Source organism: Mercenaria mercenaria, unplaced genomic scaffold (genome assembly GCF_021730395.1).
Source record: "Mercenaria mercenaria strain notata unplaced genomic scaffold, MADL_Memer_1 contig_719, whole genome shotgun sequence".
In the NCBI taxonomy this organism is placed as follows: Eukaryota; Metazoa; Mollusca; class Bivalvia; order Venerida; family Veneridae; genus Mercenaria; species Mercenaria mercenaria.
This window is the reverse complement of record NW_026463614.1, coordinates 46,766-69,112: the sequence shown is the minus strand read 5'-3', so window position 1 is coordinate 69,112 and position 22,347 is coordinate 46,766. Positions and strand designations below refer to the sequence as shown.

The 22,347-nt window shown below is 33.3% G+C and overlaps 1 protein-coding gene across 1 annotated transcript in view; it reads right to left on the bottom strand.

Moving 5' to 3' along the window:
- Window positions 1–7,713: 7,713 nt before the first annotated feature.
- Window positions 7,714–22,347, bottom strand: part of LOC128554756 (interferon-induced protein 44-like) — a 41,813-nt gene continuing 27,179 nt past the window's right edge. The window contains exons 5-6 of the mRNA XM_053536065.1: window positions 18,910–19,090; window positions 7,714–13,394 (exon numbers count right to left, since the gene is read on the bottom strand). Coding sequence (XP_053392040.1) covers window positions 13,132–13,394; window positions 18,910–19,090 — 444 coding nt within the window. The 3' untranslated portion in view covers window positions 7,714–13,131. The remainder of the gene's footprint in view (window positions 13,395–18,909; window positions 19,091–22,347) is intronic.

Genomic DNA, 22,347 nt, shown 5'->3' with positions numbered 1-22,347 from the left:
TTGATGTTTTGTAAAATCAATTTTTCGACAAAAAATACATTAGACTGTTGAAATTTGCCACCGTTTATTTGCTGTTGTAATCCCATTTGAATACCGTTGTCCAAGGAAGTGGTATGTGGTATCTGTTAGGATCTTTGATATATAAAACTTATAATCTTTCACTGCATGTGCCAAAGAAATATCAATACATTTCGAACTACTTTTTATGTAAGTGTAAGGAGAAGTATTAAGAAATGTATTTTTGTACATTCGAGATTATCGTAGTCTGTATTTGAGATTACAATGTTTTAATTTATACTGACAGTATTTCTGAGATGGCAGAAAGGTACAGCAAACGGCGAAGAAATGGGTTATGTGACATTTAAGGTTATTGCTGACGCATGCTCGGATATACACTACGATTTAACAGAAATTCACTTCTTATTTAAGAATTACATTAATGAATATATACATTTTGAAATCAGAAGTGTATAGTGGTACTTGTATTTATATGTATTTAACAATGAAATAGTAAAAACACACCATGTAAATAAATGGTTCTTTTCCTTTCATCTAATGATCTATACATAAAGATACATGATGGCATTCAGTATTATAATTAACTTGGTTGTGAAGCAACACCCACAAACACACATGGTCCAGCTCAAATCGTTTCTTGTGAATATGGTGTGACAATCAGTTGTTAAAGAAGGAATGTCAGTTTTGAATAGAATCGCGGAAAACTGATGATAATAATAATACAACAAAAATTTTAGCGAGAATTAACCATTGTAAACCATAATAAATCAACGAAAGTCAATACATGAATCAATACTGTCCATAGAATCTAATTTTAAACAAAATACACCGTTGTTTCAACTTTAAAACTATAAAACGCCCTCTGGAAAACTTTTCTTATCCTGTACAAAGAAATCTATTTGTCCTTTCAACCCTTAAAAAGAAAGAGAGGGAAACTAAACTAAGTAGGACACTCAAAAAGGGAATATCATAATCGGTCAGTACACCTACAGATTGGCTCTACAAAGAAATGTACTTGACTTCCAGTCATAGAATATAAGAGGATTAATACATATCATAGAAATCGCGCATCTGGTGTTCTCTTCAGAATTTCTCTCAGCTATGCCAAAGTTATGGTCCTTCACTTAATGAAAAAACACACCAAGTGCTTGCAGTTTGTATTTTTATGTCTTAAAATATTTCACTTCGGCGTCACAAAACGTCAGTTGTGATATCATTTCAGTGAGTAACATCGCGTTAATATGTTTTTGTGCCCCCCATGAGTGGTAGGGGCATATACATTTGGTCTTGTCCGTGCATCCGTGCGTCCGTGCGTCTGTCCGTGCGTCCGTCCGTCCGAAGTTCGTGACGCGCCTACCTCGAAAAGTATTAGATATAAATTGATGAAACCTTGCATAAGTCTTTATCATGACATGAACTTGCGCACCTTCTATTTTTCGTCTGGCTCCGCCCCCTATTTTTAGAGTTATGGCCCCTGAAATAGTCAAAAATGCACATTTTCACCTTGTGACACGCCTAGCTCAAAAAGTATTTGATATAGATTCATGAAACCTTGCATGAGTCTTAATCATGATATGAACTTGCGCACTTTCTATTTTTCATCTGGCTCCGCCCTTTATTTTCAGAGTTATGGCCCCTGAAATAGTCAAAAATGCACATTTTCGCATTGTGACTTGCCTAGCTCAAAAAGTATTTGATTTAGATTCATAAAACCTTGCTGGAGCCTTTATCATGATATGAACTTGCGCACCTCCTATTTTTTATTTGGGTCCGCCCCTTATTTTCAGAATTATGACCCCTGAAATAGTAAAAAGTGCACATTTTCACCTTGTGACATGCCTAGCTCAAAAAGTATTTGATATAGATTCATGAAACCTTGCATGAGTCTTAATCATGATATGAACTTTTGCACCTCCTATTTTTCATTTGGGTCTACTCCCTATTTTTAGAGTTATGGCCCCTGAAATAGTCAAAAATGCACATTTTCACATTGTGACATGCCTAGCTAAAAAGTATTTAATATAAATGGTTGAAAACTTGCATAAGTCTTTATCATGATATAACCTTGCACACCTCCAATTTTTTGGCTGGCTCCACCCCCTATTTTTAAAGTTATGGGCCCTGAAATAGTAAAAAAATGCACTTTTTCACCTAATTAAGTGCCTAGCTCAAAAAATATTAGATGTTAATTCAGGAAACCTTGCTGGAGTCTTTAACATGATGTGACCTTGCACACTTGGCATTCTTCTAGCGAATCTTGGCTCTTATTACAGAGTTATGACTCTTGAAATAGCCAAAATAGTGGATTTTTTGTTTGTGATGCTCATAGCTAAAAATGTATAGGGCCTAGAATAATGAATCCTTTTCATAAAATGTTTCGTGAGGCTATACCCCATTAAGACTGCAAACATTTGAATTATTGCCCATTATTTGCGACAAATGTACTAGTGGGGGGCATACCCTGTGTCCTACAGACACATTATAGTTACAACAATATTTTCAGTTTTATTTAAACTAAAGACCACATGTGTATAGTATTAATACATTTTATGCGTATTACGCATGAATAAAAACGATTATAAGCTTTGAACTGTAACACATACTTTTATTCTTCAGCTTCTAAAGCAAACAACATGTCCGGTAAGAAACTCGCGATATTGAGCGATACAACGCTTACTATGATCTACATCCCAAACTTAAAAGTGTGGAATATTGCCCGTCCCCTCACCTAAATGGCTCTATATCGGGAAACATTTTTGATTTTATGTCATGTAAACGACGTCTGTGTCATGATTTAGATTATCAGCACATAGATGTTTAGACTTAAATTCAAGACGAATTCACCAGCCATGATAAGTCCAAACGAGGCTTTTTCTAATTGTATGTTCAGCAGTAACCAAATCTAGGATATTACAACTAACGAAATGCTATGATTTGACAACTTGTATTTTTCAACCATAGAATCATTTTGCTTTCAGAGACATACACACACTGTTTTGCCCTTCACTATTTCTGAAGAATAAGTAACACTTTTTGCATCTGTTTTATGATAAAGCATCTAGATTTGACCAAAAGCTAACTTAGACTTCATTTGATCGTCACAATTGTGTTTTTCCATACTGTTACAAACAGATATTCGGGGATTTATCCTAAATCAACAAAAGAATGTGAGAATTAGACATAAATAGACAAAATTTTGGAACATTGTTACCGCCCTGTCCATTTTGTTGGCCATTGATTCTTCCACCCTGACTCAAATCTAGTATCGTAGGAACTAGAATGTCCACTCCCGCCAATACCATTACCAAAATATAAAATGTATGTAAACGTTTAGAAAGGTTTATCATTTTTACTCAAATATCTCTTCTTTGCAATCATTGTGTTTCTATTATATTGGAGTCAATTAACATTTTAGTTTTATATTAACAAACTCGTTTGTTTGTAAAAAGTACACAACTCGAATATGTTAGTTTCCATATACTCAACTCTTGTAAAACACTATACAAGTAATGCTTGGAGTTACTATGCTTTCTATTTATTGCATTACTGATCGTAATGTAAGAAGTTAGCCTTGTCATTAAAACAGTTTTGAGCTATGTTGAGCTATGGTTCACCGTCAACACAATGTATAACAAGTGCTTTTTAATGGCGTTCAGACTATTTGTCGAAAATAGGAATTGAATTTACTTCCATTTGATTTTTTGTACCTATTCAGTTGTGTGTTTGCGTGCGTGCATGCGCGCGTGTGACATATACTTATTATAATAATATCTTATCATTCTTATTCGTAAGAAAGTAGAAAGTCTTGCAATCCTTCAGAGGTCGTATGCAGAAAACATTTTGTTCTTATTTACTGGAATAAATGTTTCGGGAGTAGTTTTCTTTACTTTGCATCTTGTGTATAACTGAATGTTATAATTTCGTCTTTGATTAATCTTTCTTTCTTTCGGTCGTGACTTCAGCTTACGCATCCGTATTGTATTTCTAAGTCTAGACACATCGCAGGTGAGTTGTCGTATGGATGACATACAAATCCACTGACAATACGACGTGTACCGAAATATTTGCCTACAGTTGCATTTCTCTGGAGAGTTAGCGACTCTCCTTAATCGTTCATACTCTAGGCGGTAAATACCCGTTGGTACAAATAGAGCTTAAGGTATATATCGAGGGATGTCCGTATTCAGATGAGAAGATTTTTACATACAAAAATATGCAAATACCAGATAAAGATTAGTTTTACAGGTAAACTTTATAGAAACATCTGTGAGATATTTCCTAGGTATAACAGCAATAATCACATGCATAGTTACCTTTGTATAGCGTTAAAAGTTTTATTTTACTATTTGATATTAGGATATCGTCCACAGGAACAAGTAGAATTACTGTAAAGATTGCATGAAGGCTAACCGAGGTTCTGTAATTGCAAACATACCACATATATAAACACAAACCTGCACTAGCTTTCATTGTGGCAATTGCCTTCCACTGATTGATATGTAGAATAATATTATGTGAGAGAAAACTCAGCTGTCCTAAGCATCAGACACTTAACTGATTAAATGCTTGGAAAAACAAACTGAAACTCATCTACAGAAATAAAGAAAAAATGAAAGTCAACATATGAAGAACTTTGATTTTTATCGATAACGGACGCATTGTAATAAAATAAATGACTATTAGTCATTGTCATGGTGTGACACACTAGGACTAATTTTATAGTCTGACTGTTCCGATCTAGAAAGAATTGGAACTTTCAACAAATAATATTTCAAATGTAATATCTATGTACTTGATAGAGGAAGATATCATGAAATGAAGTGAAATAAAATTTCGAAAGTAGGTCCCTCGGAAGCACAGAAAACAAGGCAAACCGAAACTAGAAACCGAAAATTGCAGACTCGGTTTGTGCACCGCCGTATGAAAACATCTGTGGATGTCTCTAAATTGTTTTGTACTTTTAGCACGTGTAAATGTTGAGTTTTGCTCAAGCCAGGGCTAGAGGCTAGAGGACGTTGACAGCAGCATGCATTTCCACTACCGTCCATGAACAGGCTCAATCAAACCGAGCCTGCAAAATTTTTGTATTCGTTGTGTTGAGCGACCTGTGGAGTTTCTACTTTTACTATTTGATTCAATCTGTTCATAAGCATTAATGGAAAATGCAACACTGCCCACGTCCCCTAGCGCCAGCTTAAGCAATATTCAATCTTCAAATCTAAATGAATAGAAATTAATGACCCCGAAGGACCAGAATATATTATAATACCTGAGATGAAATCGAGGCGACACTTTACGGCCACACACAGTACTTAACAGGCGCTTTTATGAAGTAAAACAATCTGTAAATTATCCCTCAGCAGCACCGAGAACAAGGCAAACTGAAAATTGCAGACTTGGTTCGGTTGAGTATGTTCTTGAGCATAAATGGAAAATGCAGCCTTGCCCAAACCCCCTAGCACCGGCATGAGCAGTATTCAAATCTAAATTACTTAAAATTATTGATCCCGAAGAATCAGAAAATATAGCCACACTGAGATGAAGTCGGGGCGACATTTTATGGCCACTTCACAGCACTTAACAGGTGCTGTTGTGAAGCAAATGAAATCTGGAACCGTTACGGTTATCGCTCGGAAGCACGGAGAACAAGGCAAACTGAAAATTGCAGACACGGTTTGATTTAGTCTGATGAGCAGTAATGGAAAATGCCCACTCTGCCCAAGACGCCTAGCACCGACTTAGGCAATATTCAATCTTCAAATCTAAATGAGTTGAAATCAATGATCCTGAAGGGTCAGAAAATATAACAACTCTGAGAAAAGAGAAAATGCTAAATAGCACATCTTGCGTTTATTATTTGAAATTGAAGAAACCAACAATTTCTTTGTTTTGCTTTGTTGAAGCAAATAACTAAAAGTCTCAAACATATGACTCATCTATCAATAAACCATAAATTATATAGTTAACGACATACGTTTAACACAAGACAATGAAATACTATTACAGTACAAGAATGAATCAAATAAATACTTGAATGTAGTTATGCACATTCGATAAACTGGAAGTGATGGCGTAACGTCATTTTTTCAGGAAAACCTAAAATAAATAATAAAATCTGTAAAAAGCCTGGATTCGGCGTAGGGAAATGAAAGTCATTTTTTTAAATTGATGATAACCATGGAGTAAATTTATTACAATGGCACTGTTACTGTCTTTTTAAAGTTCAAATATGACAGAAAAACGTTTGACACGTTATTCTTTTTTTTTTCAAATTTATTCATACATATTCCACATAGTTTTGAAATGAAGTTCAGAACAAACATACATACGTTAAGATATCATAGTAATGTAGAAGCTGGCTTATATGCTTTAAACAAAATGATAAGCATTGCATATAGTTTCTTTGGCAATATCAGTCTATTGCATTCCCAAATTTACTAGGAAATAGTAATTTATAAGCTTCATTTCTTAACAAAGGTTTAACTACTTTATTAGTATTAAATATTTTGATCATATTGATAAATTCCTTTCTTCGTTTGCTAAAAGAGATATGTCTTGTAAGTACAGTAAGTTATTATACTGAACAAAATATTAATATCCTGGTATACCTTATAATCAATTTTGTAACCAATCTGTATGTTATTCGTTTAATTCAACCATATTGACTAAGTACGTTATGACATGTTTAATTATTCAAAGTAATTTCTAAAAAATTTCTGAAAATGTGCAGTTCACTTTAAATATTGTCAAATATCTCAAACAATAAGCACACGGACCTAAACACTCTATTTCACTACACTATAGATAATATATAATATGTTTATTTACAACTGTGATAAGTTTTATCTAAATCTAGATTGTCGACAAAGTTCTATTCGCAAAATTGTTATAAAAGTTGTGATTTTCCGATAAACCCCCATTATTACAAAATACGTGAGGTCCAAATTTTTCAAATAAGTATAGCAAGAAAAAAACATCAAGCACACGACTATATCTTTTTTTATTTGCTGAAGTTTCTAAGTATATTCTGAAATTTTGAAAAAATAGGGTTTAATCAAATTCTGCATTGTAGAAACAAGTTTGATTCGAACGTGCAGAACTACCTGAAATATATGATATACGGTTTTTATACTATTATCAAACTATAATAAGATACCGAAATGAAATGTAACAACACAATCAAAGCAGGTTTAGTTTAACAGTTTTATTATTAGATCAACGATTCGGCTATAACAGAGCCTTCTTTAGGGTACAAATATATTATCAAATCATGGTAAGGTATAAAAATCCAGTGTTTTAGTCACCTGACAAGAGCTAAAAATAGAATGTAGTGTTTATAATGCCATGTGCAATAAAGATATAGTCTAAATAAAGAAGTTATGAAATTAAAGATTGTTGATGTTTACTTGAACAAATCATAAATAGAATTAATAGAAATTTCTTTATTCTGAAGGTGTATTATTATCGATGAACTATTAAAAAAACAAATATAAGTAATAGATGTTTAAAGTAGGTCGCTACTTCCCACCCAAATATCAGCAAAGTCTCAGACCTTGATGATTGTTGGTATACATAAACACAAATGTATTAGCTTTCGCTTAGTAGCGTTATTCTGTAAATATACACCGTTATTTTTGACGTCGAGGCGCCACCTAGCGGCAGATGTAAAACGGCGTCCTTTTTACATTAAATACATCTGATTTTAACATTTATTAACCGATTTTGTAGAATAAAGGCTTATATCAAAGAGTAGATATTCGGTTGTATAGCTTTTGTAAGTATTTAAAGTTGTATTAAATAATAAAAGCAATAAAGTTTTATTTCTAAGCCCAAACCCGGTTTTGACGTCTTAAAATTGCGCCAGTTTTGTTAAGTAATGCTGTAAAATTACACTATTTCTGAACGATAGATTTTCTTCATATCTTCAAATTGTGTAGACAAATAATACATTATCATATAAATAAAATAAAATATAGAGGTCAAAGGGTAAGATTTTTTAATATTTTACTTTCTAGATAATACACTGGCGTCATTTACGGTTTTATTTTGACGTCGACGTCAAAGTGCATATTGAGGCATTCACATGATAGTTTAATGGAGTTTTTGTAAAATGGAGTTAACGTTTATGATACATTTTGTAGTAAAAGCATCTGTAACATAAACCAGTCCTGAATATTTTTCAGTATATCCGTCTTTATATACCCAATACATTTATCTCTCTTTCAACATCAATCGGGGCCTCCGTGGCCGAGTGGTTAGAGTCGTTGACTTCAAACCAATTGCCCCTCATCGATGTGGGTTCGAAACCTCATTTGGGGCGTAGAATTCTTCACGTGAGGAAGCCATCCAGCTGCCTTACGGAAGGTCGGTGGTTCTACCCAGGTGCCCGCTCGTGATGAAATTATGCACGGAGGGGCACCTGGGGTCTACCTCCACCATTAAAGCTGGAAAGTCGCCATATGACCTAAAATTGTGTCGGTGCGACGTTAAACCCAACAAAATAAATAAATAAAATTCAACATCAATCAGTAGTGTCTTTCAATTCGTCAAAATATTTTACAACATCCTTTGCAGTTTTTTTCAGGGGCCGATTAAAGCTTGTGAAACAAAATGTACAACCCGTCATATCCCGATCTGTTGTGTAGAATCTTCAAGTGGTTCGTTGAAATACCGGCAGAAGATAACATTTTTGGCTTTTGATTTTACTTTAACTTTTTAGCGAGAATTTCGTCGTAGTTATTCATATTCTTTTTCTGGTTTTCACTTCTTTCTAATTTTATTTTAATTTCATCCGCTGAATAAGTCTTTATTTTTCCCTCTAAATTGTGAACAGTTTTCACTAGCTTATTTAACGCAAGTACATCCTCATCTGCACTGTGTGCCTTGTAATAAATCCGTAGAACATATTGATCCTGTGTATTTCAATATTTGTTAACTTAGTAACGGCTTTTGGAATTTTACCACATGGTGGGCAAACATAGGTTTCGAATGTCCGCTCAGATTGAAGTTCTAAAGCAACTAATTGAATGATATTTGCATCTACCCCTGAACAAAAAAAACGACTACGATTATTGTTATTAACATCAAGATTTCCACCTTTAATATAGATTTTTCTACCGAACAGTTTAAATGACAGCGTAGATGACAATGAACTGTATTTCACCATCAACAAAATTGTAAATGTACATACATGATATTTATTTGTTTTAAGTGGATATGAAATAGATTTGATCGACAGGTGATACAATTAAATATTTTTACGAGTGCGAAGCGCGAGTAAAAATGTTAGTATTGTATAACTCCTCGATGTGATATATTCATATCCAAGCTAGTTGCCTCTTCCTTAGAAGTTCCAGATGCTGAAAGTGCATTCACTGCTCAAGCCTTAAATCGAATTATACACGCCTAAATGCAAAAACCGCTGAGGATAACGGGCAAGTCACGTGTCGCCAAGTATCGTTGAATTATATCTATACCTTTTACTTTATATACGTGTAACATAAAAATGTTTGTACATATGTTCCTCATATTTCCATGTATAATCACTGTAAAAGGAATTTGACTTGACTGACCCGGACGTAGATGTATTCAGGAATAAGGTCAGTAATTCGGTCGAAAATGTGCTTCCGTGGTGTAGACGGAAGAAGTCCATAATAAATAGATCCTAATTTTTTTTTCCATTTTCTGCGCAAATTCGTGTGGAACGAGTGCTTTAATCACACTTTTTCGCTACTAGAATACATGCTGCATGAAATGAGACGGTTTTCATGTTCATACAACCCACATGGCATGTTAAGTATTTATTGCGCGGAGGAGAGTAAATATGCGCCATTTTTAGGGTAGCAGACCACAACTGACTGGCATTTCACTAGGAACTATTCAACCACCTATTTTCTTTTCATTTTTGCGTTAATTTGTGATAGAACTTTCATGAAAAATTGGTGTAGGAAAAAGTGATGTTCTCTAAAGATACGTAAAGACGACATGAAATTGTCGTTTTTTATATGAAACAAAGAAGGATTTGAGTTACTGACCTATAACCTTCAGGCTATCACATGCGCACATGTATAACTCCTCGATGTGATATATTCATATCCAAGCTAGTTGCCTCTTCCTTAGAAGTTCCAGATGCTGAAAGTGCATTCACTGCTCAAAGCCTTAAATCGAATTATACTCGCCTAAATGCAAAAACCGCTGAGGATAACGGGCAAGTCACGTGTCGCCAAGTATCGTTGAATTATATCTATACCTTTTACTTTATATACGTGTAACGTAAAAATGTTTGTACATATGTTCCTCATATTTCCATGTATAATCACTGTAAAAGGAATTTGACTTGACTGACCCGGACGTAGATGTATTCAGGAATAAGGTCAGTAATTCGGTCGAAAATGTGCTTCCGTGGTGTAGACGAAAGAAGTCCATAATAAATATATCCTAATTTTTTTTCCATTTTCTGCGCAAATTCGTGTGGAACGAGTGCTTTAATCACACTTTTTCGCTACTAGAATACATGCTGCATGAAATGAGACGGTTTTCATGTTCATACAACCCACATGGCATGTTTTGCAGATCGAAACGGGAAGTAAGTATTTATTGCGCGGAGGAGAGCAAATATGCGCCATTTTTAGGGTAGCAGACCACAACTGACTGGCATTTCACTAGGAACTATTCAACCACCTATTTTCTTTTCATTTTTGCGTTAATTTGTGATAGAACTTTCATGAAAAATTGGTGTAGGAAAAAGTGATGTTCTCTAAAGATACGTAAAGACGACATGAAATTGTCGTTTTTTATATGAAACAAAGAAGGATTTAAATTACTGACCTATAACCTTCAGGCTATCACATGCGCACGCCATTAACCTGTTACAGTGCATGTCCGCGTACTGTATCACATAGTGTGCGTGACTGACGTAGTCTCTCATAGGATTATTATTATTATCATTATTATTATTATTATTGTTGTTTTTGTATTATTGTATTATTATTATTGAATAATAAAGAATTAAGGTCATATGTACCGTGAATATTTAGCTGCTTCCTTCGTTCTTTTGTGTTGCGGCTGCAGAAACACGATAGTCAAGACTTTCCGAACCTGAGAAATACATTGATTTCGGAGCCTTTCTTGCAATCAACTGGTTCATATTTTCTACTGAATTAGTTGACTGTAGTTCAGCAAGTTTCAGCAGGTGTTGTATATTTTCCCATAAGGTCCTCTAGGTCTTTTCTTGAAAAAGTCGTCTGCTAAATCCTTGCAGTGTGAAAGGGACTTACGCTTGTAATCTTTCTCTAGTTTGAATCGACACCACTCGTGATCAGCACACGCATCTTGTGACCCAAATGAATGGGGTACATTGGCCGCGATGCTACGGTGTGCACGTTAATTTGTTAGAAAATCTATTCATCTATTCAAAGTAAAACAATCAAAAGTGTTAGAATTAACTAAAACACTGAAATTTTACTCAAACCAGCAGCGAGTTTGGTATTAATATCTAAGCATCGGGCCGCTCCTGATCCATCTATGTTGTGCATTTTCCCTGTCGCTACCGAACATATCATAGTACAGCCTCGACATTTATGTCTGAAATAGAGGCAAGGCCAAATCGTTTCTCCTTTTCAATGTCCTACAAATGCAGGTGTTCCCGCCAGTTGTGGCAAGATAAACCACTTGCAAGGAATTTCAGTTCCACTATTCTTCGCTCGCGATTCCTGGAAATCTGATCCGAGTCGTCTGCGGGGCAGTCTCTGAAGCATTATCTGTCTGTACAGTAGTCGGGTTCTTAAACGAATGTTGTTTTAAAATCTCTCTGCGTTATTCTTTATTTAACGAAGAAAATTTTCCCTTTTTTCTTGTTACTTTTATCGTTTGCTGTTTATACTTAATGACGTCATTTCCTCAGCAGTGTACAACTTTTTTGCGCAAAAAGTGGATGATAAAAATGAAAAGAGATTTGTCAGTTTCAAAAATAAGATATGCTTAAAAGCATACATTATAAGAACGCGTCACATGTTGCTTGATATACAAATATACAATAATGGAAATAAATCACCATTGTCATTAATAATATTAAAAAAGCCTTGTTGCATTTGTTAACTTTCGAAAGTTTTTAATTCTTACATTCAAGGTCAAGTAGCCAATGTAGCTATATAGCTACATGGAATATAAAAAAGTAAATGACGTCTACAGTAACGTAACACATATTTCATCTATAAATTCATTTTGAAACGATTATATTTTAAAAACTTACACTTTGACCCCTATTTTTTATTACATTTATAGTTTCCTTTGTCTTTTGACTATACGAGAAAAAAATTATAGCGAAATCTATCGTTTAAAATTTGGCTTATTTTTCCATTTTCTTTAAAATGCCGTGCGATATTTTTAACGGTTATGGACGTCGGTCGGGAGGAAAACTGAACTGCAGGACCGTGGAACATCAATAAAATATTTTAAAATCATATTCTTCAGAAAGACGTACTTCAACACAACAGTGTACACTTTTAACCAATGAAATCGGATAACAAATGTTAAAATCAGATGTATTTAATGTAAAAAAGACGCCGTTTTACATATACCGCTAGGTGGCGCTCAAAAATAACGGTGTATATTTACAGAATAACGCTACTAAACGAAAGCTAATGCATTTGTGTTCATGTATACCAAAAATTATCAAGATCTGAGATTTTGCCGATATTTTGCTGAAAAGTAGCGACCTACCTTAAGAACTAGATTGTTGAAGCAAACAAAAGAAATAAGCAAAATAAATAAAAATTATTCCTAAGGAGAAACATTCTGTAAAATGTTGTGTAGAGGACTACTTTTATAAAATAAGCAGCAATTAGGTAGACTGTATCTTAATTATTAGCTCATTTCCTTAAAAGTCATACTAGGAGGTACAAAATGTGACATAGTTTACATATTTTCACTTTTACATGTAATCGAATATTGTTATGCTTTTTTTTTCTTTGGTTTTCGCGTAGATTGCTTTAATTTTGGATTTTAGGATTTATCTGACATAGAGACTTAAATGTATTTAAGAAATGTATTCGGCAAAATTTTGTTGGACTTGATAACTACGGCTATAGTTTGATGGTTGTCTCTATATCGTGCTTAATTTACTCTGTCATGTCTGTCTTGATAATCATAAGCATGATAAAGAATTTGCTTTAACGCCAGAAGTATTGGTATATTAACCATTGGATCTGACATAATTTCTGTGTTGTAATTCTTCAGAGGATAGACATCATTTTCCTGAACTTCGAATATTTTCCTTGCAGCTTCTGTAACTTTATATACGTCTCGACTCTTAAAAATCTTCTTGATATCTCCATATATGAGATCACATTTGGTCAGTACAACGAGAAATGGAATTTCTGGAAAAAAGAAAACCTTTATGAGTGTTTATAAAAATATTAAGATTTCAAAAGATATACATGTAAAAACGAATACAAATATCACATTTCGTCAACTTTGGTCACAAAGATCTTTAAATAACTTTTTGAAGAAAAAAACACAGGAGACACAAAAACTGATGTCCATTAAACCGTTTTAAAACCATACGATAGGGTAAGAAAAACATTTATCAGGCATATTTACTTTCTTTTAAAACTCCCTTGACTATAAAAGTTAATTAGATACTCTTTTCTACGTGCACGACTGTTTGCGCTAGCTTTTTTACACACAAAATGTCATTAACGGCAGTTTTTGCACTGATCTATGTGATGAAGTCTAGTAACAGTATTTCATAAATGCTAAAAAGCTAGTTAAATAATATCTACGGCCAAAACATTGTGTTAACATTAAATTTGCAATCATATTTGGCAAATAAAAATATAAAATGAAAACAAATAAACCATTTTACTTTTCCAAATTTTACTTTGAACATAAACTTTTGTGTAAGAATAAAGTAACAGCTTTTCATTAAAGATTCAAATAAACATAAATGACTATATGTCAACTTATTGCATTTTCAGCTCTGTCTCAAAACAAATGCATACTACGTATTTTTAAGCTACAAAATATATCATTATCAAAATGACAGTAATTCCGAAAGTGACACGCTAGAGCTTTCTGAAAATATGATTTTTACAGGTGTGACAAGTTTCATAAAATTGTGGTAGACAGACGGAATTTATTATTATTTTGGTCTATTTGCAGCTGCAAAAGAATTTGGCTGTTGTGGTGTTTCTCAAGGTTGATTGCACGGCTCCATACTTTACTATTAGCAGCCATCATCCTCAATTATGCATTGAATTTGTTTTATTACCCTCCACTTAACTTAAGCCTATTTGAGTGGATATAGAGGTTTTTTTAAGTTTAAGGTAAAAAAATCATCCAAAGTCATTTCCGTCACTTGATATAAATTTGTTCATTTCGAAAATTGTTGCAAACTCAAATGCTGCGTAAACAGATGTTTAAACTGCATGCATGTTCATTACAAGAATGAAGCAAATCATCTTCATTTCGGGAATGACTCCGTTCTAAAAATTTGTATTTAAAAGACTTCAAAAGATAAAATTTCATAGTGTACCACATCATGAAAACAAAGTAATATAACGGTTAAGACCTGAGCAATCGTTAAATATGTTACTTTTGTCTACCATGTTTTCATGGAAGTGAAAAATAATAATAAAAAAACGCATAATGACATTTCGCTAGACTGGTGGTTTGCAGCTGTTTCACTCCATATGTCGTTTAAGCAGTAAAATTGTAATTATTCAGTTTTCTTCATTGATATTTTGTCTTTTGAAATGACTTCCACTTTTCTCTATTTTAGGAAGGTTGAACAATTGTTGTTAGTTAAAAAAAAACAGGCAATGAGGCATGAGATGTATCGACTTCAACCCTTATCGACCTCTCTTTGTTTCCTGTTTTATTTTAAAATGTTGCTCAAAATCGCGATGTTGTTACTTTTCTTTGTTTAAACGCATGTTCATGTTTGTAAAATATCTGATCTTTAAGGACATTTCCTACAGTTATTACTTCAAAACCATTAGCAATGTTGGGAATCTGTTACTTATTTGTTTTTCTTTCGGATTAAAATAGAATAGTTGTTGACAATTCTAGTTAATTGAATGACTTTAAATGTTTCAAGAGTGCCAAAATTAAGAATGTTGGTTTGTATGGAAAGGCAACTGCAATGAAAAATAGAGATTTCTGTTTACAAAAAAAGAAGTCGGAAGAGTAATGAAAATCAGTATGTATTGTTACCCTTTAACTTTAATGTATCCATTTTTGTTGTTGTTGTTGTTGTTGTTTTTTATTTTCTTTTTATTTTTGGATTTTTTTAATATGCTTCTCAATGAAAAACCGGAATATAGCAGTGAAATAAAATTGATATGTTCACTGTTTCAAACAGTGGAAATAGCATTTTTATTTTAAAATATATTTAAATGCAAAATATTACCAATAAAAATAATTGGAAATTCTATGAAAATATACTTCAATGCAAGATATTGATGTTTATCAATACTTGCATTAACACAAAGATATACACTGCATAACAAAATGTAAAAGAAATCTTGGAACTTCATAGAACTACTTGTTAACATAGACATCATGACACCTCGCGACACTGTGCTCTCATGACGCAAAATTTGTTTGTTTTCCTTGTCAGATTGAGATTAATTTCACTTGAGATCACATTTAATCATTTTTACTCGTTGCTGTCGCACTCGTTAAAATGGCATATGGTGGTGACTCGGTGGAATATATTTCTATCCTACTGAATTAAACATCCTCTATAAATTGACAGCATATGATATCAGAAATAAGCAAAAGAAAACATATTTGTTGGATCTTTTTAATTAAGAATGAGTTACTTTTTACAGATATCAGTTTAAATCTATTTTTTATCAAACTAACTCAGAAAAAAGCTATGATAATTAGGAGTTCACCTTTTTGTGTATAATGTTAGTCCAAATATTTGGACGTTTAATGACAGCATGATAACTTTAGTCCAAACTTTTTCTGCATTTTTCGGCTAGTAAATCTCCAAAAGAAATCATGGGAATATTTCCTGGTACATGTACAATGTATTTGTAATCATTACATCTCTGATAATGAATTTCTGATGACATTTAAGCAAAAACTTACCTTGCTGACATGTATGAATGTTTATTTTCTGTTTTATTTCTACAATGTATTGAAATCGGCAGACTGATATGTACTAAAACCGGTGTTAGCGTAGATATCTCCTTACACCTGTCACTTCACATTTTCCATATTTAAGTCTTTTATTTCGAATTATGGGAAATATTCAACTCATTTGAAGTTTCTACGTTAATACTAATGTCTAATCTATGAGAGTAAATAAGTCTTAGCAGTATATTATGATTTCTTTGGATGTTTAATTTCTTCGTTTTCGTAACAGTAAAATGAAGATACGGGTAAGGCTTAGAAGGATGTCAACTTAAGATATATCGGATCATAAAGTAAGTCATCTCGAAAAGCCAAATGAGTAAGGCTAGTATGATGTAAGCCCCTAAAAATAAAAGATTAAAATATTGTCTGTGACAGAAAGTTATGATAAAGATGTGCAATGACATTTTGATGTCATCAGAGACATCATCAGTGAGTATATAATTGCTGTGAATAATTGAATAAAATCTCACATTTAAATAATCAGATTGCTGCAATGTAAGCTTCTGACAGTATCAGAATAAAGCTTTTGTTATTTAATAATATAATTTGTTAATACTAATTTGACGCAAAAAGTGCAGCTACGAAACATTTTGCAACAAATGATTTATAGCTTATTTGGAGACCATTTGCAAAAAAAATGTAGTTTTGATCAGGACACAGTTTTCAAACTTCTTTGGATACTGAAAATTCCTAAAATGTTATTAGAAAACTTAATGACATGACTTTTTTGGCTCCGAGGTGACGATTTATGCTACTTCAAAGAAGACCGAGCATATTATTTTGCTCATGTCTGTCGAACTAACCCACTGTCGGTCGATTGGTCACTTGGACTTTTGGCCATTCGGTTTCCGATCTATAACTAAAAAATTCTTGTTCTTACAATAGCAAACTAAAACAATCTTGCTTCTAGGATCAATAGGCAATAGGTCAAGGCCGCTGTACTTAAAAGAACTGTTTATGCTTATTAAATAAAGAACACGTTAGTTTTCAAACTTCATGAGATATTTTCATGCGGTCAATATATGGCACATATTGTTTTCCTGGTGAGAAGGCACAGTGACATTGAGACTGAATTAAAAACGGTTTCCCCTTAATGTCACAAGAAACCTCTGACCTATAGCCGCCATCCATCATGCATTGAAGGGTGATTCCCCTTGACCAATAGATTACCCGAATCATTTTTAAGTTTAATAGCTTGAAGTTAAGGGCACAGTGATCATTTAATTAAAAACGGTTTCTTCTCAAAAACTGAAAAACGCTTCATATGGTGGTCGTTTGTAGTCAGTAGACGATGGTTTTTGTGGCTAGGTTATATAATCAACTATTTACCCGCTTGCCTCCAGCAGGCCATACAAGAAGGCATGTGTCTTTTACAACTCGTGTTGTGTAACAATTTCCCCAATTATTCATTTTCTGATATATCTGCTGTATTTACGTATTGTAGTACAGTAAACCTCACTTATAAGGAACTCGGATATAAGGAACACTCGGTTATAAGGAACGATTTTCAATTCCCCGATCTAATTCCTTCTTTCTTCAACGTAAAAATCCTCGGTTATAGGAAACTCGGTTATAAGGAACACTCGGTTATAAGGAACACTTTTTCTGGTCCCAAAGTACGAAATTCAATGGAAAACCCCTCGGTTATAGCGAACAGACATAAAGAATAAAAATTATTAAAAACTGGAAATAAACAGGGGAATCGCTGATGACGTCAGAGTAAGGTCGGCACTTTCACGCGTTTTATGCACATGAATAAACACATATTATTTCTTTTCTATGATCTTTAGTTTGTTATTTCACGGATATGATAAAAAGAAAATAAATAATATCATCATTAACTTATATTTACTCGAGATTATGTTTGAGAGCCACATGTATTAGGTATTTCATGTAAACAATAGTAAACGAAAACCAGTCGTGGACACGGTCATGTCATACTATCCTAAATAAATGTGTTAATTACGCGTGATTAACAATGGCAAACAGTCCAGTTTACCAAATTTTCAATTGTAAAAATTATAGCAGGTGCTAAAATGGACAATAGCAAAACTATAGCTATAATTTACACTTTAGTCAATATGTATGGCGCCGTTGTCTATTCGTAATGCACTGTATGTCATAAACACCCTACTTTTAAATTTTAATCGGTAGTCTGATTTAACAGTTTTGTATTAATTATTTGAACATTTATTTTATATTAGTATTGATGCCTTTTCACATAACATGCTGCCGAGCAAGGTAAGGGCTGCAACATATCTTATAATCATAATCAAACGTCGGTCAAATAGTGTTCGCTATACAATTTTTGTTCGTTATACAAACCTCGGTTACAAGGAATTAGTTCGCTATATGGATATAAGGAACTTCGGTTATAAGGAACAAATTTTAGAGGTCCCAAGCTGTTCCTTATATGCGAGGTTTACTGTATACAGTTTGTCTATTTATAAGAATATTGACAGGTTACATGTGCAAAAATAAGATTTTACAAAAGAAATTGCGTTTTGTTTTATATCTAAATAGCTCGGTAGATGAAACCCTTAACTACTTATATAATTAAATGCCCCTTTTTTAAAGATTTTGCAGTGTTCAAACCGTCTAATGTAATGATCTCCCATTTCTGATTCATGCTGAATATTACTTGCAGAAGTTTAGTAATAGTAAACAAGTTAACTGCGTTCACAAACCTAAAATATTATTTAAAAAACAACATTAAAATTCATTATTTTTACAGAAAATATATACCAAGCTCCTCAACTTTCTTTTGCAAATCCTTTAATTTATCCTTGTAAACGTCACTGAGATATCCACGATGCACATCGTATGCACTCAGTAAAAAGACAACACAGTGAATCTGGTCTTCTTTCTTCGGGTCAGTGATGTAATATGTTTTATTGTCAGGTGTTATGGATTCATCTTCTTTGAACTGTAAATAAATGCTAAAACATTTGAAAATTGCAAATTGAGGTCCAGTTTAGGGCAATGCAGTATATTACATGTATGTCACCATTACAGTCTTAAACATACGTGACTAAATATTATTATTTGCCTGCTTTAAAACGTAAGAAAGGTCAAGTGTACTCTCAATATGCGAGAATTACAGTAAATAATAGTTCTAACATTCAAAATTAATGAAAGAACCAATATATATATATATCCGTTGGAAGATTACAACGCAAATAAACAAACAAGTAGAAGACTATGTATAATTGACCCCGGTATGAATACATATAACTTGTGTAAATGTTAAGTCCTGCGCAAACCAAGGCTAGAGGGCGCGGTAGCCTGCATTTCCACTACCGTCTAAGAACAGGCTCAATCAAACTGGTCTTTCAATATTTTCATTTATGTCGCTTTGGCGAGCTTTGGCTTTTACACTTATTCTTTTTAATTCACTGATGTTGTAAAAGTTAATGAAATATATGACGCAAACAAGCAAAACAATAGTAGACTCAGTCTTTGTTGAGTGACTCTGTTCGAAAGAGATGATGGAATGTCCCCTATCCCTATATATATAGTTCTGTATTGTTTAGAGTTTTGGCATGGATTCTGTAGATAATCATAAGATATGTATGCACGAAAAGAGTTATAAATATGGTATACTTATTGTTATAATGATGATGAATATATAAGTACAATACGTTTCAGAGATAAATTTACTTTGAGATTTCAATTTATTTCATGTTTATAAAGATTATTCAAAACAAAACTAATTATTGACACAGCTTACACATATCTCAATTGATCCAAGAGAAGTACCACTTTTTTCAATTCTAGCCAATGCAAACATTGCTGTTAGTAATAACAGTTTAAAGGATTTTGGTATTAAATTCAGAATTAAACACGCCCCCGTTTTGTCTAAAATATACATATAGTGTCTCCTTTTTAGCGTGGAAGTCTTAACGATATGTTTAGAATTATTCTGTATATTTTTCATGATGTTCTATTGATAGTAGCATGTGCTTAATATCCATATTATCTTTAATGTTCTGAAATCTGTAAAAAGTCTCATAAATAAACAAGAGGGCCATAATGGCCCTATACATGTTTGTCTCACCTGAGTTTAGTTGCTTGCTTGAAAAAATATCTTTGCTTAAGCTTCATTTACAAAACTGGTGGTACGCCTAGAACAACTTATACTAGATGATGCTTGATGCCAAATATCAATGCCCTTGGCCGTATGATTTTAGATTTTCAAAGTTTTTCCCTATACAAGTCTATATAAACCATTTGACCAATAGGACATATAGTCTGATCAAGCTTGGTAGAGGACCACTAGATGATGCTACATACAAAATATCAAAGCCCTAAGCCCTGTGGTTTTGGACTAGAAGACTTTCAGAGTCTGTCCCTATATAAATCTATTTAAACTATGTGATCCCAAGGGCGGGGCCATATTTGACACTAGGGAGATAATTTGAACCAATGTGGTAGAAAACTTCTAGAAGATGCTACATACCAAACATCAAAGCCCTAGATCCTGTGATTTTGGACAAAAATATGTTAAAAGTTGTTCCTTATATAAGTCTATAGAAACCATGTGAATCCGAGGCAACACCATATCTGACCCTATTGTGATATAATGGTTTAAAGAATCCATTATACCAGATACTTCTTAGGCATTCTTTTCGGATAGCTTTTCGGTCAATAATAAGTCATGTATTTTAAGAATATATTTCGCATTCCTTTTCACACTTAACTTTACGGTCTAGAAATAAGTCATGTGCATTAAATGACAGGTTACATTATATCGCTCAGTTAATGCATTGTCCAGCAATGCATGTTTCAAAATTACTAATTGTTTTGACAACTGACTAACTTGATAAATGACAGGGTAATTATAAACACCCGGTCTTTTGATCACGCCGGATGACTCAAGTCACGAATCATTTCTTTCATAAGCAGAAGTTTTGAGACAAAACTTCAGTATCATTCTGGAACTCAGTTAGGTTAGATGGGTATGTTCGATACTAGCAAAATGAATTAGTTAGATAAAGACCGAGGCAATTAACGTTGAAGTAATTATGTCGAAGAATAGAAGTTCTTGTAATAACTGTGAATATGTTAGAAAATTATATTAGAGATTTGTGAAGAATGACATTGATGTATATATTAACTCAGAACATAGTACTATATTAAATAGTTGTTATCATAGTGAACAGAATTGTTATTGTTGTAGTTAGTATAGAAACTTTAGACCCTGTTACACCACACGGGTTGATTTGGTGCCTTAAAAGAACCAGGATTTAAACGAATCTTCAAAACGTCGCAGACACAACACGAAAGAAGTACTACCAACTAACACGAGGCCACCATGACGAATAAGACGGAATAACTTTCAACACTGACGATTCGGCAGACGACTGGAAATGGAACTGACGACCGATAAACCTCTTCAGACAGCAGTTAGAACCCCCGTGAACAAACGAAACGTACGGACAAGATGCAATTTAAGGCTCGGCAAGGAAAGGGAACATCCATGGTGCATGGTTATGGAAAAAGAAATCGATACTTCATCAGGTTAGTGACTGTTCATTTTAACTCGTATACCAACGATGCTATTCGGGAATTCTTTAGATACATTTTTGATTTGATGATATTTTTAGATCTGCTAAACATTTCATACATTTTTATTTACGTACCAACAGAAATTTTAATCTTAAATATAGCGAATGTTCGTACACTGAAGTCGTCATTTATATTTTTTTTATTAATATTACAAAATATTACGGAGGATGATTAGGAAGATGTTATCATTCATAATGAAAATACATTATTGTTGTACAGATAAATTTCAAGGATTCTACAACTTACTTATTAAAACATAAAAATGTCAAAGAATATATATGTTGTCTAGCTGCATTATTTTTTGTCACTATGATATTAAGTGAGGAATACCCTTAGGGAAATAAATTTGTATAATTGCTCTCAATTAGTAAAATGACAAGATAACATTGTATGGAACATAACCCAAATGCTCTGAACTCCATGAGATTTTGAGATGACGTTGATAACGACTGTGATGCATGATTAACGCTAAATGTATTATTATAATGTATCGTTGTATGATGTGTCAAGAACCTTCATAGAGCATGTGTAATGCTTATACATAGTAGAATATCGCAAGAAATGCGACCGTTGATGAAACAAGAAGTTTCTTATATTATGAGTCTTAGGGGAATT